The 18465-nt window shown below is 45.1% G+C and overlaps 1 protein-coding gene across 2 annotated transcripts in view; it reads left to right on the top strand.

Annotated features, from left to right (window-relative positions):
• LOC147615344 (peroxisome biogenesis protein 5-like) overlaps window positions 1-1573 on the top strand; it is a 45383-nt gene extending 43810 nt beyond the window's left edge. Inside the window, exons 8-12 of one of the 2 annotated variants that reach the window (XM_086779429.1) lie at window positions 387-496; window positions 616-840; window positions 928-993; window positions 1101-1195; window positions 1363-1573. In XM_086779429.1, coding sequence (XP_086635555.1) covers window positions 387-496; window positions 616-840; window positions 928-993; window positions 1101-1195; window positions 1363-1441 — 575 coding nt within the window. In that variant the 3' untranslated portion in view covers window positions 1442-1573. Of the gene's footprint in view, window positions 1-386; window positions 497-615; window positions 841-927; window positions 1022-1100; window positions 1196-1362 lie in introns of those variants that run through there. The other variant, XM_086779430.1, reaches the window with a different exon arrangement.
• Window positions 1574-18465: the final 16892 nt, after the last annotated feature.

Consider the following 18465-nt stretch of genomic DNA (forward strand, 5'->3'; position numbering starts at 1 on the left):
GTAGCCTGCCATCTGCCAATCCTCTGCTTTGCCTCCCCTATCCATTTTCATGGTGATGCCACCAATGGCTGGCTACCTTCTCCCTGTCAGGCCTGCAGGGGAGCCCCCTCGTGTTTAGGGTGATTTTCTGGATTCAAGACCCACACAAAACACCGCCCAGGATACATCCTACTCTATATGCTAGTGTGTTTATCTTAACTGTGATTGCATCATATTTTTACATTGAAGAGGCTTGAACTTGAAAGACTGTGATGTGTGTAAACCATCTTTTTGAGAAATGTTTCTCTTATTTGTGATACCTGCAATGCTAAACTTGGAATCACGTCAATGACTAACTAGTTCTATGTAATTACCTATGCCAATAAGCTTTTATCTCTCACACACAGAACTGGAGCAACAAGAGGCTTTTAAGTATCTAAGGGGCTGGCTTCAACATCACCCCAAGTATGGCAGGTTGATTCCCCTGGATCAAGTCCCAGGCTTAAACCATGCAGAGGTAAACTTCTTGATCCACTTAACGACAATCAATCGGTCATATTTTTTCCTTTTACAAAATTATGTTTTCTTCTGTATGTATATATAAAAGTTTACCAAGGCATTGACCCTTATGTGCAGGTTATGCAACTTTTTCACGATGCTGCCCAGATGTCCCCAGAGGATGCAGATGTGCACACAGTGCTTGGTGTTCTATATAACTTGTCAAGGGAGTATGATAAAGCCATTGATGCTTTCCAGACAGCCCTCCAATTGAAACCTAGAGACTACTCCCTTTGGAACAAGCTTGGTGCAACTCAGGCTAACAGTGCTCGGAGTGTTGATGCTCTTCATGCATATCAAGAGGTACATGACCTTAACTCGTGCCTGAAAACCAGGTTTGTGCTAATCTCTTTGAATATTAGCTTAATAGAGCTTTCATTTATGCTGCAGGCTTTGAATTTGAAGCCGAATTATGTCCGTGCATGGTCGAACATGGGGATCAGCTATGCTAATCAGGTTTATCCCTTTAATTAAGTCTTAACAGGTTTGTCCCCTTAACTAAGTCATAAGACTCTGCCTACTGCCCTAACTTTATCACCTCTTACACTTCATGGCTCTCCCAGGGTTGTTACGAGGAGTCGGTACGCTTTTATGTGAGGGCATTATGCATGAATCCAAAAGCAGCGAATACTTGGCAGTATCTTCGCATCTCTCTTAGGTAATGTGTTTTGATGGCCTTGCACATGTGCACACCTCTCTCTCTCTCTCTCTCTCTCTCTCTCTCTCTCTCTCTCTCTCTCCCACACACACACACACACACACACACACACACACACACATACATTGCATTGCAACGCTTTGTAATTTCGTTAAATTGATTTCCAGCATCGCTGCACGGGGAGACTTGTTAGACGCTTGTGATAGGCAAGATCTAGAACTGCTGCAGCAGGAGTATCCCTTGTAATGAATCAGACTATGTGTGCATGAAGAGCAAATGGCAGTGCCCCCTGGTTTAGGTGGACTTGTTATCAGTGAGTTATACATTCATGTATCATCACTCTATTGTGAAATATGTACAATAAAAATCTTTGTGAAGCTCCAATCTCTTCAAGGTTACTGATAAGAGTCCCCAGAATTAGCATTGTGTGCATTGTTAGAAAGGTGTTCGGCTCTTCATAGAAAGTGCTCCTGCATTCCTCGAAGTGGGATTAGCACCCTCAAAATTCATGGTGTTAAGCTTTATTTAGGGAAAGCTCACCAACTAATAAGAGCAGGCAATAACCTATTTTTTAACTTATTCCAGTCACTTCATGTCACCATTTCAAAATAAAAAAATGTGAAGTTTTGTGCAATCTGAACAGGACTCCAAAGCCGTTCTGTAATCTCTTTATGTTCTCTTGATGTGATACTACCACCATGTAAGGCAGGTCTGTAACTTGTTGCTTGATTGCTTGTTTATGTGTGGCGCACCTCATACCTTTGTGTGTGTAGATTAAGAGTTTAAGGACATGAAATGCCCTCAAATTACTAAATCACTGTATATAAATCTCTCTCTCTCTCTCTCTCTCTCTCTCTCTCTCTCTCTCTCTCTCTCTATATATATATATATATATATATATATATATATATATATATATATAAATTACTAAATCACTGTATCTATAATGGCCTATCCCGTTGGCCAGGTTCAGAGGCTCTCACATGCTGGAACAAAAAGGGAGGAGCTACTACAGTGGATTACCTGATGGGCTCACCTACCTTGATACATGATATACAGGATCTCTCTATTTCGGGCAGACCCATTGGGATAGCAGCAGACCATGCATATTTGACATTTTCTGTGACTTGTGGATATGTTACACCACCCTCTAGTCATACTAGATACCCAAGATATCACTTTACTCGGGAGATCTCTAGTGTATATGACAGTGCAGTATATGATGGTCTGTTCGCTCTTGCCCCGAGTAGGCCACTTGATGAGCTTACAAAAGAGTTGGCAGATGTATTACATGGTTCAGTCGTATACCCCCCCTCTTTCTACCCCTCCTCGCCATACGGCCGCACAGAACGGTTGGTACGATGATGAATGTCGCGAGACTCGTGACTGCTTGCAGCGGGAGATCACCCTTGGCATCCACACACATAGACAGGCTAGAACGCTCTTCAAACGCCTTGTGCGGAAGAACCTGGCCAAGCTTGAGATAGAGATATACCAACTATTTTTGGGGCAAGATAGCAAGAGGGCATGGAAGATGTTCCATGAGCGACAGCCACCCACACCTATCACAGCACTTGAGGCATGGCATGAATATGCAAGAACTTTATATGAAGTACCAGGGTAGCCCCCCACCCCTCATCCGTCAGCGACCCGCCCGGATCATAGTACTTTTGTCACCATTCGGATGGTTTTGGATGCTATTGACAGACTGCGTAATGGAAGAGCCCAAGACCAGGATGGTTTGGTAGCAAAACATTTTTCACATGCCAGAGATGTATTGGCACCACTGCTAGTACACATGTTTAACATGGCCATTTGCGAAGGTTTCCCAGACAGTTGGTCAGCACATACTATTGTACCTCTATTTAAGAGTGGTGACCCCATGATACCAAGGAACTACAGGACCATCATGATTGGCCATTGCTTGGCCAAGATATTCAGATCTATTTTGGATCAAGAGCTGAGTAGATGGGCTGAGACACATGGACTTAGAGCACTTGGATAGGCAGGTTTTAGACACGACTTTGGATCACATATTTACCCTCAAGGCTCTCATTGAGGAGGGACGAGCACGGGGGAAGAGGATATATTGATGCTTTGTGTACTTCCGCAAAGCCTTTGACATGGTGCCACGTGCCAGACTCATGAGGAGATTGCATGACATTGGTGTTCCCGAGGAGATGCAGTGGGGCATTTATGCATTATATGAGGCGGTGATAGGCTGAGTACGGACGCCTGGAGGCATGTCGGATACAGTGACTAGCACCATTGGGGTGAAGCAAGGATGCCCACCCTCACCCACCCTCTTTGGACTTTATATTGATGAGATATCCTACTACATTGACAGGATGGGGGGGCAGGGGCCAGTCTGGCAGGGGTTTGGATACCCATACTGCTATATGCTGATGACATTGTACTTATTGTAGACTCCCCTGAGGGTTTGCAACAGCATTTGGATGCTTTGCAGTCGTTTTGTGCAGATAGGGACCTCACAATGAACCTTGGGAAGACTAAGATTATGGTCTTCAATACTACACAGGCCTCGGTGACTAGATCCGGCCATCAATTCACTTTTAGAGGTGAATCAGTGGAGTACACCAGATCATATGTGTACCTAGGAGTCGCATTCAACGGACCACATTTCTTTGAGGCAGGCAGCAGAGGCTAGATTGGCACGTGGATATGCAGCCCTAGGGGCACTAGAGAGACAATGTGCCTACTTTCAATTTCAAGAGCCGCGCACCAAACTCTGGATGTTTGACACATTGGTCACACCTACACTCTTATATGGCTCACCCATATGGGGACCCAGCCTCTACCACACGAGGAGGGAGCGGCTTGTTGACTAGGTCGAACCACAGAGAGATTTCTATGATGGATGGCAGGTACTAGAGAAACCATTGGTGACTATGATTGCACGCATGATTCAGAGCAAACCATCGGTACCTCATGAGATTGTCAAAGCAGAGATAGGAGCCGCACCAGTGGTTACTGAAGCCCTGTTCCAGTCAGTGACATTTTTGCAGAGGATATGGGAGCTCCCCAGACAGAGATACTCACACCTAGCACTTATCTCTTCCAGGCAGTTAGCAACAGACGGCGATACACGATGTTAGTACGCTGAGATGTGTACCTGGCTGAGATTACATGGCATGACGATTGATGCACTCCCTCCATTTGATTACAGCCTGGACTGCCCCTTCTTGGACCTTAGTCGCTCTGAGCAGAATAGGGTGATCACGATGGACATCATGAGGCTAGATGCAGAAAGAACATGGTCCAGCCCCCCCCTACCTCTAGGCACGAAGATGGCCCACTATCGGGACCATTTTCTACATCTCTCCCCAGATGGCTTTGTGACACGGTCTACATACATGGACACCCATCTCTCACATGGCATTCGCACTTCATCACATCTGCTGAGGGTAGAGACTAGCAGACACGAGGGGATGAAGCTAGAAGACCACATTTGTCAGCTATGTCATCAAGAAGTGGAGTCAGAGGAGCACTACATATGCCGATGTACTATGTACTATGTACTATGAGATACGAGGGAGATACTGTTGGGGTAAAGGCATTATGCCCACCCTTATAGTGTGTACAAGCCCATAAGTTTTATAGTACATAGTACACTTAGTACTTTTAATGTACTAAGTGCACTATGTGTACTAGAGCAAATATACATGTGTGATAGGGGAGTCACACACTCATACTTTGTGAGTTGACTTATCCCCACATGTCTCTCTCTCTCTCTCTCCCTTCTTCTCTGTGTGTGTGTCTCCCACATGAAACCCTAACTCTCTCCCTTCAACTGGTATCAGAGCCAACGAGTTCTTCCTCCCTTTCTAAAGAAGCTTTTCAGAGCTTCACGGGTAGTTTCTGCAGATTAAGTACCACGCAGTGGGTGATCCTCTGCCCGACGGCGCCCTGGCCTACTTCGACGCAGAGCACAAGCTACAGCAGGTCTCCATCCACTCCAACGTGGCCGGCAAGAAGGTCATCGTCGTCGGCGTCCCCGGTGCTTTCACGCCCACTTGCAGCTTAAAGCAAAAGCAACGCAGGCGGCAGGGGTCGTTTCCAGGGCAGCGCCAAGGTCATCAAGCTCACGGCGGCAAGCTTGCCCGCCTCGCTGCATTTGGAGGCCAGGTCCTTCAGATCATCCTGAATAAGAGCAGGAGACCTTGGCTGCAGAGCAGGGCTTGAGGCCGAAGGAGGCAGCCACAAAAGCGGGCTGGAGAGCAGTAGCAAGAGAGCCCTTCTCGAGCGCAGGCTGGACGAAGGAAGGGGCCAATCGCGATGTCAGAGAAGCGGCCATGATTGTTACCGTCTGGGCTCAGAGAGCTTTGAGATTGTGCGATCATCGTAGCGTGCGTCTCCTCTGCTTGGCCATTGGTTGGGAGGCTTGATCCAGATACTGTACGAGGTATTTGCTTCAATTTTTTGGGATTTGCATGTCCATTTTCATCAATTGAGCAGGTACAGGTCCAAATGGCTCAGATTTTGAGCAAAATTGGCAACATTGGGTGACATTGGTCACATTCCGGGTCAATTTGCAGGAAATTGGGTGTCAACATTTGGGGCTTTTGATGTAATTGTGTCATTGGGCATTCATACATGCTGTATGATGTGAGCAATCTCACATTCGGGCCAAAATTGCAAGAAATTGGAGTGCAAATCAAAGGGCTTTTGTGCCAATTGGGTTGATTTGCATGCAGGCACTGGCATTTGATGCTTTGGGCAATGTGTTGATGCCGGTCAAGCACTCAATGTGCCAGTAAATCAAGGGGCTTTTATGTATTGGATGTATATGTGGCCAAGGGGAAGCATTGTGAAGACTCTTCTGGATGCCTTCATGTGCATTAATGTACCATTCATGATCAGAAATTGATCCTGAATCAAGGGGCTTTTCAAGATTTTTTGCTTGTTGAGCTTGGCAAAGCAGCAGGGAAGACTTTTATGCCTTGAACCCTCAGTAATCCACTTGCAGTCAAGGGGCTTTTGCCCAATTTCTGTCCAGGACTGTTGTATGCAGTGGTGGGGACTGTCAAGGTCTGATTTTCACTCATTTGACAGCCAGGAGAGCATTTATAGCTACTGTACTTGCTGGTACAGATTTGGTACAACTTTGTACAAGTTTTGGCATGGCTGTACATTGATTTGAGTGAGGAAAAGGCTCATTTTCAGCTGCTGTACTTGCCGGTACAGGTTTGGTACATCATTGGTAAGCACTTAGTACTGTTGTACAGTATTTTGGAAGGGGAACAGAGCACATCTAAGGTGCTGTCATAAATCTGCAGCAACCAGATTTTGGTGATTTTATCACATTCAGTGGGAGGAGAGTTGCATTCGTGCTTCCGCAATTGGAGATAAACTTTGGGAGAACAACTGGGAGCACTTTGTGTGCTTTTGGTGCAGCGTTTGCACATCTTGCAAGGAGTCAGGCATTGACTGTGTCAAAGGTTGCATATTGCTATGGCAACCACAGGTGAGAGCTCTTCATTGCTTCACATCAAGAAGCTTGAAGGCTCACATAATTATGACATTTGGCAAACCCAGTGCTATAATGTGTTGCTCCAGAAGAAGCAGCACAAGCCCATCAAAGAAAGGGGTGTAATGCCCGCTTCTCTTACTGCTGAAGAATGGGAAGATATGGATGAGCTAGCAAGATCCACCATCATGTTGTCTGTGTCAGACACTTTACTTTTCAGCATACGTGAAGAGAAGACAGCTTGGGGAATGTGGCAAAGATTGCAGGACTTGTATGCCCAGCAAAGTGCCTCAAGCAAAGTGTATTGGTTGAAGAAACTCATAGGTCTTCAAATGAAGGAAGGGGCGTCTATGACAGCCTATCTAAATGAGTTTAATGGTGTTGTCAGCCAGGTCATCAATCAAAAGTTGGCAATGGACGATGAGTTCAAAGCCACCTTTCTCTTATGCACTTTGCCAGAGAGTTGGGACACATTCAGGACAGCCACTAGCAATTCAAATGCTATGCTGTCATATGCAGATGTGGAGGGTGCTCTCCTTCAAGAGGAGATGAACAGGAAGAACAACTCTGTTGGAAAGTCCAATGCAATGAATGCACGTGGGAGATCCCAGCAAAGGGGTAAAAGCCAAGAATGGGGAAGGAGCGAGTCCCGCTCCAAAAAGGACTTGGAATGCCATTATTGTGGCAAGAAGGGACATTTCAAAAAGCAATGCTATAAATGGAAGAATGATCAAAAGGAAAAGGGAAAAGGAAAAGACAAAGACAAAGATGAAGCCAAAGATGCAAAGCCAAAGGGCAAAAGTGGAGTCAAGATTGAAGAAGTCAATGTGTCACATGCAGGTGACAGTGAGGATGAAGTCCTATTCACGTCTTCACTTGATGCCCATTCACTCCATGCAGGAGATGGTCATGGTATGCACTCATGGATCATTGATTCAGGTGCCTCCTTTCATGTCACAGGTTGCAGAGACTTGTTTGTCAGGTATACTGCTGGCAATGAAGGAGTAGTTTATTTGGGTGACAACCATGCATGCCAGATTCTCGGTAGAGGTGATGTGAGGCTTGTGTTTTCAGATGGCTCACAGCTTAATGCTCCATGATGTCAGGCATGTGCCTGAGATCAAGAAGAACCTGTTTTCTACTGGACAGCTTGATGATGCTGGTTATGTTACCACATTTGGTAGTGGAAAGTGGAAGATTAGTAAGGGCTCACTGGTTGTTGCCAGAGGCTCTAAGGTGGACACTCTTTACTTCATGCATGCTGGTGTTTGTCACCATGCTAATGTTAATGCAACCGAGCTGCCGGAAATCTATATGTGGCATAGCCGGTTGGGACACATGAGTGTCAAAGGAATGGAGCAATTGTCTCGTTTTGGTTACTTGCCTTCTCTAAAGTTCTCAAGTTTTCAGTTTTGTGAGCATTGTATATATGGCAGGCAACTCCAGTGCCCCCACAAGAAAGCTCTTGGACAGAAAGATGCTCAGTTAGAGCTTGTGCATACAGATGTATGTGAGATGCCTCAGCTTTCTTTGGGAGGGGCAAAATATTTTGTGTCTTTTATTGATGATGCCACACGCAAGGTTTGGGTTTATCCTCTTCGTTTGAAGAGTGATACATTCTCAGTGTTTGAGAAGTTTGTTGCTCATGTTGAGAATCAAACTGGCAAAACACTGAAGGCTTTGCGTTCCGACAATGGTGGAGAGTATATGTCCAAACAGTTTCAGGACTTTTGTGATGCTAAAGGCATCAAGAGGGAGCTCTCTTCTCCTTATGATCCTCCACAAAACGGGACAGCAGAGAGGATGAACAGGACCATTTAGGAGAAGGTCCGTTCTATGTTGTCACATGCTGCGTTACCTCATGGTTTTTGGGCTGAAGCTGTTATGACAGCCGTTCATCTTATAAACAGGTCACCTAACACGAGGCTTTGTGGGAAAGTGCCAGAGGAAGTATGGACAGGGAAGCCTCCGTCCTACAAGCACTTGAGAGTGTTTGGTTGCGTTGCGTACGTGCACATACGCAGGGAAATACGCACCAAACTTGATCCTAAGTCTCACAAATGCATATTCCTAGGATATGGTGACAGAGGTGAAATGGGGTATAGACTTTGGGATCCAGTGAATAGAAAGATTATACGCAGCAATGATGTCATTTTTTATGAAACATGCATGTATAAGGAGCCTGCAAGGCAACAGCAGCTTGGCAGAGTCATCTTTGATGATGATAGACATCATGGACAACAACCAAGGGCTGTAAATCAGCCATTACAGCAACAAAACCAGCCCTTAAATGGTGCTGAAAATGGTCCAAATGGACAGCCAGAGATGGCAGAAGATATCCCTATGGATATCCCACAGTTAGAGGAGATACCGGGCATGATCTTTCAACCTTATGGCATGGAACAGGAGCCACCCATAGGTGATATGCAGGCTGGACAGCAACCTGCAAATGATGGTCATTGGGTACGGAGGTCTACAAGACCCTCCAGACCCCCTGACAGGTTTGTTCCAGGGGTTGACTACTTGATGCTCACTGACTGTGGGGACCTGTGTATTGCCTTTAGAAGAACGTGGCAATGAAGTGATCAAATCCAAACTAATACTTTCCCAACGTTCATTGGGAACTGGAAGTGGTTGAAGAAGACGTGATTGAAGAAGACCAGCTGGAACTTGTCTGCTAGCTTTCATACGTTGGCACAAGAGACATGCTGTAACAAACTTAATAACATCTTGCTTCATTTGAGGCCAATAGTATGTAGCTCTCAAAAGACGATATGTCTTGTTGATGCCTAGGTGTGCAGCATAAGTGACCTCGTGATGTTCTTTCACCAATACTCTTCGAACATGAGTATCATGAGGTAGACAAATACGGTCCTGATAATATAATAAACCATCCACTATTGTATATGCTCCATAAATCTTCAAGTCGAAAGGAGTTGCATTCTGAGAATTGAGAGTTCGAAATGCAGTTCCAAAATCACGATCTTTTGAATAACGGTCCTTGAAACTTTGAGGTATATCCATTTCAACTGTAGAAATAGCCAAGACCGAAGTTGGCGGCATACGACTGAGGGCATGCGCAACCACATTGGTAAGACCAAGAACATACTCAATTGTCATATGAAAATTGGCTAAGAATTCGACCCAACGCGCTTGCCTGGCATTCATAACTGGTTGCGTGAAGATATATTTCAAAGAATGATGATCTGTTTTCACCACTGAATCCGCACCAAGGAGATAATGTTTCCATGCACGATAGGCATGAACAATAGCCAAAAATTCCTTGTCATATACCGGGTATCTTCCTTGAATTGCAGAGTGCTTATGACTGTCAAACGCAATAGCACGTCCTTGTTGCATTAAGACAGCACCAGTGGCAATATCAGAAGCATCCGTGTAAACATCAAAGGGGAGAGTAGGATCAGGAATAGCCATGACAGGAGTTGTTGTCAAAGCTCTCTTTAAATTTCCAAAAGCTTGTGTTGCGCTTCAGTCCATTTGAATGCAAGAGCGGACTTTAGAAGTTCTGTGAGAGGAGCAGCTATTTCGGAAAATCGATGAACCTTTGTGTGATAGAAGTTAGCAAGTCCCAAAAAAGAACGAACATCATGGATGTTTGTGGGAGTTGGCCAGTTGACAATAACCTGTATTTCTTTGGATCCACGGAAATACCGTCTGCTGAAACAACATGTCCAAGGTATTCCAAGGATGTCTTGAAGAATTCACTTTTGCCTGGATTAATATAAAGAGCATTGTCTCGAAGCACCTGGAAAACGATCTTAAGACGTGCCTTGTGTTCTTTCATATTATGACTGAACACCAGGATGTCATCAAGATAGATAATGACGAACTTGTCCAAAAAAAGGACGAAAAAGATCATTCATTAGACTCATAAATGTTGCAGGGGCATTGGTTAACCCGAATGGCATGACCAGGTACTCGTAATGACCATATTTTGTGCGAAAAGCTGTCTTATATTCATCACCTTCGCGAATGCGAATTTGATGATATCCAGACTTAAGATCAATTTTGGAGAAGACCTTTGCATGGAGCAATTGATCAAACAATTCATCAATGCGTGGAAGAGGATACTTATTCTTGATAGTCAACTTATTAAGGGCACGATAGTCGATGCAAAGGCGCATAGACTTATCCTTCTTTTTCACCAAAAGTACTGGAGCTCCAAAAGGGCTTTTGCTTGGTCGAATATGTCCTTTCTCCAAAAGTTTAGTAAGTTGTCGCTGTATCTCCTGAGATTCCGTAAAAGAAACTCGATATGGAGCACAAGTAGGTGGAGCACTGCCAGGAAGGACATCAATAGCATGGTCGACTGGTCGCTAAGGTGGGAGAACTGCAGGAAGCTCCTGAGGAAAAAGATCCAAGTATGGAGCAAAGAAAGGTTGCCTGAGATACATCACCTTTGTATCTATGTCCTTGGAAGGGTCGTTGGTTGAATAGACCATTAAAAGTGCTGAGGAACAACCACTCTTGCGGACCCACCGTTTCACTTGAAGAGCTGAAAGGGTTGGTGTAGAAGGTTGGTCTCTGATTCCTTGGAGTGCCACAAGCATATCATTTTGAGCAAATTGTATAAAATGGTTCCGGAAACTGATCAGGGAATCATATTGATACAACCATTCTTGACCAAGGATCATATCATAATGTGCCAAATTCATGACTTGGAAATCCAATTTGTCACGATATTGCTGAATTTGAAATGAGAGGTGTTTGGCAACGGTGTTACACGAGGATGTGGAACCATCGGCAAGCTCTACTTCATAAACAACAGTACTTAGAGAAGTCTGAATCTTCAATCTGATGTGGGAATTAGGGTTTCACTTGTGTGGGAGACATACACAGAGAAGCACAAGGGAGAGAGAGAGAGAGAGTTGTGGGGATAAGTCAACTCAATCAAGTGAGTGTGTGACTCCCCTATCACACATGTATATTGCACTAGTACACATAGTGCACTTAGTACATTAAAAGTACCAAGTGTACTATGTACTATAACTTATGGGCTTGTGCACACTATAAGGGTGGGCATAACGCCTTTACCCCAACAACCTCCCACTTAAAGGCAAAGTGCCCTTAAGTAAAGGAAAAGAAAAATCAGCATGTACATGATAATATACAAGGCCATATCAAGGCTGAAACTGGCCTCATCCAATGCCCATCAAGTGTTTGCAATGAGCAAACCGCTCCGGAGGCAAACTCTTCGTCAACAGATCAGCCGGGTTGTCATCCGTATGAATCTTAACAAGCTGAATTTGCTTGTTCTCTATCACCTCTCTGATGAAGTGATACTTCACATCCACATGCTTCGTCTTTGCATGAAAGACAGGGTTCTTTGCCGACTGGATGGCACTCTGACTATCACAATGCAACAATGGAATATCCCCTGTATAGCCCAAATCAACCACTAACCGAGATAGCCATAATGCCTCCTTGCAAGTCTCTGTGGCTGCAATATACTCGGCCTTTGTAGTAGATAAGGCTGTGCACTTCTGCATCCTGGATATCCATGACACAGCACCTCCTGTGAATGTAAAAACATAACCGGTAGTAGACTTCCGGTTATCTGGATGACCGGCATAATCCGAATCCGTGTAACCATGCACTAATGCATCCTGTTTGCCAAAGCAAATGCACATATCCTGTGTGCCCTTCAGGTATCTCATGACACCTTTCACTGCTTCCCAATGCTTCTTGCCAGGGTTGGCCATGTATCTAGAAACCACTCCCACTGCAAATGCAATGTCCGGCCTAGTAGCAACCATGGCATACATGAGACTGCCACAAGCTGAAGTATACGGAATCTTGGCCATATCAGCCCTGTCTCTATCTGACTGTGGGCTGTCCATAGCACTGAGTTTCACATATGGAGGCAAAGGAGTACTAGTATTCTTCCCCCCGTCCATATTGAACCTCTGCAAGACTTTGCCAATGTATTCCTTCTGAGACAAATACAACACATGCTGATTTCTGTCCCGAAGTATCCGCATACCCAAGATGTGATTTGCATCACCCAAATCCTTCATATCAAAGGTTTGATGCAGCCTCTGCTTCAAGGCATCCATCTCTTTACGAGATTTCCCGGCAATCAACATATCATCAACATACAAGATGAGGATCAATAGACTGCCATCCAAAGCTTTCTTGGTGTACAAGCAGTGATCTATGTCACTTCTCCTGAATTTCTGAGATTTCATGAATGTATCAAATTTATGATACCATTCTCTTGGTGCCTGTTTGAGCCCATAAAGACTCTTTTTCAGCTTGCATACAAGCTTCTCCTTTCCACTTACTGCATAACCCTCTGGCTGCTGCATATATAATCTCCTCATGGAGATCACCGTGAAGAAAAGCAGTCTTCACATCCATCTGGATCAAGTCCAGATCATCATGCGCAACCAGAGCCAACACAGCTCTAAGTGTGGTCATTTTGACCACTGGAGAGAAGATCTCATCAAAGTCCACACCATATTCCTGCTTGAAGCCCTTAGCCACTAACCTGGCTTTGTATCTTGGCTTTGCATCTGGTGCAACTTTAAGCCTGTAAACCCACTTGCATGGCAAAACCTTCTTGCCTGCAGGCAAATGCACCAACTTCCATGTTCCATTTTTGTGCAGAGAATCCATCTCTGACTTCATGGCACGCTCCCATAGAGCTTTGTCTGCCCTCTGTAAAGCCTCTTTATAACATGAGGGCTCCCCACAGTCAATGAGCATCAAGTAGTCAACCCCTGGAACAAACCTGTCAGGGGCTCTGGAGGGTCTTGTGGACCTCCGTACCCAATGACCATCATTTGCAGGTTGCTGTCCAGCCTGCATATCACCCATTGGTGGCTCCTGTTCCATGCCATAAGGCTGAAATATCATGCCCGGTATCTCCTCTAACTGTGGTATATCCATAGGGATATCTTCTGCCATCTCTGGCTGTCCATTTGGACCATATTCAGCACCATTTAAGGGCTGGTTTTCCTGCTGTAATGGCTGATTTACAGCCCTTTGTTGTTGTCCATGATGTCCATCATCATCAAAGATGACTCTGCCAGGCTCCTGTTGCCTTGCAGGCTCCTTATACATGCATGTTTCATCAAAAATGACATCATTGCTGCGTATGATCTTTCTATTCATGGGATCCCAAAGTGTATACCCCATTTCACCTCTGTCACCATATCCTAGGAATATGCATTTGTGAGACTTAGGATCAAGTTTGGTGCGCATTTCCCTGCGTATGTGCACGTACGCAACGCAACCAAACACTCTCAAGTGCTTGTATGACGGAGGCTTCCCTGTCCATACTTCTTCTGGCACTTTCCCACCAAGCCTCGTGTTAGGTGACCTGTTTATAAGGTGAACGGCTGTCATAACAGCTTCAGCCCAAAAACCATGAGGTAATGCAGCATGTGACAACATAGAACGGACCTTCTCCTGTATGGTCCTGTTCATCCTCTCTGCTGTCCCGTTTTGTGGAGGATCATAAGGAGTAGAGAGCTCCCTCTTGATGCCTTTAGCATCACAAAAGTCCTGAAACTGTTTGGACATTTACTCTCCACCATTGTCGGAACGCAAAGCCTTCAGTGTTTTGCCAGTTTGGTTCTCAACAAGAGCAACAAACTTCTCAAACACTGAGAATGTATCACTCTTCAAACGAAGAGGATAAACCCACACCTTGCGTGTGGCATCATCAATAAAAGACACAAAATATTTTGCCCCTCCCAAAGAAAGCTGAGGCATCTCACATACATCTGTATGCACAAGCTCTAACTGAGCATCTTTCTGTCCAAGAGCTTTCTTGTGGGGGCACTGTAGTTGCCTACCATATATACAATGCTCACAAAACTGAAAACTTGAAAACTTTAGAGAAGGCAAGTAACCCAAACGAGACAATTGCTCCATTCCTTTGACACTCATGTGTCCCAACCGGCTATGCCACATAGAAATTTCCGGCAGCTCGGTTGCATTTACATTAGCATGGTGACAAACACCTGCATGCATGAAATAAAGAGTGTCCACCTTAGAGCCTCTGGCAACAACCAGTGAGCCCTTACTAATTTTCCACTTTCCACGACCAAATGTGGTAACATAATCAGCATCATCAAGCTGTCCAGTAGAAAGCAGATTCTTCTTGATCTCAGGCACATGCCTGACATCATGGAGCATAAGCTGTGAGCCATCTGAAAATACAAGCCTCACATCACCTCTGCCAAGAATCTTGCATGCATGGTTATCACCCAAATAAACCACTCCTTCATTGCCAGCAGTGTACCTGACAAACAAGTCTCTGCAACCTGTGACATGAAAGGAGGCACCTGAATCAATGATCCATGAGTGCATACCATGACCACCTGTAAGAAGTGAATGGGCATCAAGTGAAGAAGTAAATAGGACCTCATCCTCACTGCCACCTGCATGTGACACATTGATTTCTTCAATCTTGACTCCACTTTTGCCCTTTGGCTTTACATCTTTGGCTTCATCCTTCTCTTTGTCTTTGCCTTTTCCCTTTTCTTTTTGATCATTTTTCCATTTGTAGCATTGCTTTTTAATGTGTCCCTTCTTGCCACAATAATGGCATTCCAAATCCTTTTTGGAGCAAGACTTGCTCCTTCCCCGTTCTTGGCTTTTACCCCTTTGCTGGGATCTCCCACGTGCATTCATTGCATTGGACTTTCCAACAGAGTTGTTTTTCCTGTTCATCTCTTCTTGAAGAAGAGCACCCTCAACATCTGCATATGACAGCATAGCATTCGAATTGCTAGTGGCTGTCCTGAATGTGTCCCAACTCTCTGGCAAAGTGCATAACAGAAAAGTGGCTTTGAACTCATCGTCCATTGCCAACTTTTGATTAATGACCTGGCTGACAATACCATTAAACTCATTTAGATGGGCTGTCATAGATGCCCCTTCCTTCATCTGAAGACCTATGAGTTTCTTCAACCAATACACTTTGCTTGAGGCACTTTGTTGGGCATACAAGTCCTGCAATCTCTGCCACATTCCCCAAGCTGTCTTCTCTTCACGAATGCTGAAAAGTAATGAGTCTGACACAGACAACATGATAGTAGATCTTGCCAGCTTATCCATATCTTCCCACTCTTCAGCAGTAAGAGAAGCGGGCATTACACCCCTTTCTTTGATAGGCTTGTGCTGCTTTTTCTGGAGCAACACATTGTAGCACTGGGTTTGCCAAATATCATAATTATGCGAGCCTTCAAGCTTCTTGATGTGAAGCAATGAAGAGCTCTCACCTGTGGTTGCCATAGCAATATGCAACCTGTCAATGCCTGACTCCCTGCAAAATGTGCAAACACTGCACCAAAAGCACACAAAGTGCTCACAGTTTTTCTCCCAAGCTTCATCTCCCACTGCGGAAGCACGAATGCAACTTTTCTCCCACTTTATGTGATGAAAACACCAAAATCTGGTTGCTGCAGATTTTGGACAGCACCTTAAATGTGCTCTTTTGCCCTTCCAAAGTATTGTGCAGCAGTACCAAGTGCTCACCAATGATGTACCAAACCTGTACCGGCAAGTTCAGCAGCTGAAATTGAACCTTTTGGTCACTCAAAACAGTGTACAGCCATGCCAAAACATGCACAAAGCTGTGCCAAATCTGTACCAGCAGGTACAATAGCAATAATTGCTCTCCTGGCTGTCCAAATGAGTGAAAATCAGACTTTAACAGTCCCGAACACTGCATACAACAGTTCCGAACAGAAATTGGGCAAAAGCCCCTTGACTGCAAGCTGATTTTTGAGGATTCAAGGCATAAATGTCTTGCCTGCTGCTTTGCCAAGCTCAACAAGCATACAAACTTGAAAAGCCCCTTGATTTAAGATCAATTGCTGATCATACATGGTACATTGACGCACATGAAGGCATCCAGAGTGTTCACGATGCTTCCCCCTGGCCACATATACATCCAATACATGAAAGCCCCTTGATTTACAGGCACATTGAGTGCTTGTAAGGCATCAACACATTATCCACAGCATCAAATGCGATTGCCTGCATGCAAATCAACCAAATCGGCACAAAAGCCCCTTGATTTGCACTGCAATTTGCTGCAATTTTGCCCAAATGTGCGATTTTTCACATCATACAGCATGTATGAGTGCTTAATTGCACAATTACATCAAAAGCCCCAAATTTTGACATCCAATTTTCTGCAAATTGATCCTGATTGTGACCAATGTCACCCAATTTTGCCAATTTTGCTCAAAAATTGAGCAATTTGGCGCCTGTATCTGCTCAATTAATGATTGCACCTGCTCAATTGCAAATCCCAAAAAAAAAATTTGAGACAAATACCTTGATTTCTTTGAATTTCTCTGATTTGCAGGCAAGGGGGGTTTGCTGAATTTGGTGCTGCTGTTGGGTCTCTATTATTTTCCGGCTCAGAACTTCTGAAGCTCCTGCTTTCTTCGTGCAGATTCTACACCATCGGGTCCTTCACCATCTTTCTTTTTCATTCAGTGAGAGTGCAGGGCATCTTTTCCAGGCAGTGATGAAGTTTCCTGTGTTTTGCCCATCAGCCCGATGGTAGTTGTTTGGGTCACTACCAAGCCGTCCAGCAGCAATTTCGGGGCTCACTCCATTTTCAGGTGTTGGTGAGGCAATGTTTTTGCTGAGACCAGCAGGCGCATGGTTGGTGGGAGGTGGGCTCTCCTTCACAGCAGGAGCATCGGTAGCTCTTGCACCTGTTGGTGCTGGCTTTGGTGGCTCATCCGATCCAAACAGGTAACCAAGAGAGCTCTGGCCGCCGCCACTGCTTCGCCAACGCCTGCCTGCTTGTTGACGTATTCGCCAGCTAATTCACTTGTGAGAATTAGTTAGGTCATGTGTTTCACCTAGCGCCAGCCGACGCCCAGCGCTAGGCTTTCGCTCACCTGCCTGTACCTCGTTTGTTCACGCCTTCGCCTAGCGCTACTCACCTAGGTTGATGGAAGCCCGCTTATGCTGCCTTGGCTATGTTCGCTCGCTTATGAGCGCCAGCCGCCTACAGCAGCAGCCGATGGTGGCCACAAAGCGCAACAAGCTTTCTTGTACGCAGCCTTCTACGAACGCTCACAGGAGCTTCTTACTCGCTCCAAATTTTGCCACCACAGCCTCTGTGCCTGGTCTTCGCTACAAGCTTGCCTTCACGATTGCCTGCTCTGATACCAGTTGATGTGGGAATTAGGGTTTCACTTGTGTGGGAGACATACACAGAGAAGCACAAGGGAGAGAGAGAGAGAGTTGTGGGGATAAGTCAACTCAATCAAGTGAGTGTGTGACTCCCCTATCACACATGTATATTGCACTAGTACACATAGTGCACTTAGTACATTAAAAGTACTAAGTGTACTATGTACTATAACTTATGGGCTTGTACACACTATAAGGGTGGGCATAACGCCTTTACCCCAACACAATCTCTGAGTCAAGGTGGTTCCCACAAAGTTATGAGAACACCCACTATCAATGAGCACTTGAATAGGAAATAGAGCCTTGAAGAACCAAAACCTGAGTAGACCGCTGGGGCAACGGTGAAGAGGCAGCTTGTGCTGTAGCAGTAGCGGTAATCACTGAAGCATGTGCAATAGCATGGTGATTAACTGCACGCTTTTCTTTGTCAGCAACTAGGGGTTTCTCCTCAGCAGTGGAGAGCTCAGCATTAGAATTCTGTCGATGGGTTGGTCTTTTGGAGCACTCAAACCAACGATGAGATCCATTACAAATTGTGCACAATCCCGTCTTTTGTTGATCCCGTCCAGAAGGAATAGTAGAAGGACGA

The sequence above is a fragment of the Cibotium barometz genome, chromosome 40 (assembly GCF_041138505.1).
Source record: "Cibotium barometz isolate CiBa-2024 chromosome 40, ASM4113850v1, whole genome shotgun sequence".
NCBI lineage: Eukaryota > Viridiplantae > Streptophyta > Polypodiopsida > Cyatheales > Cibotiaceae > Cibotium > Cibotium barometz.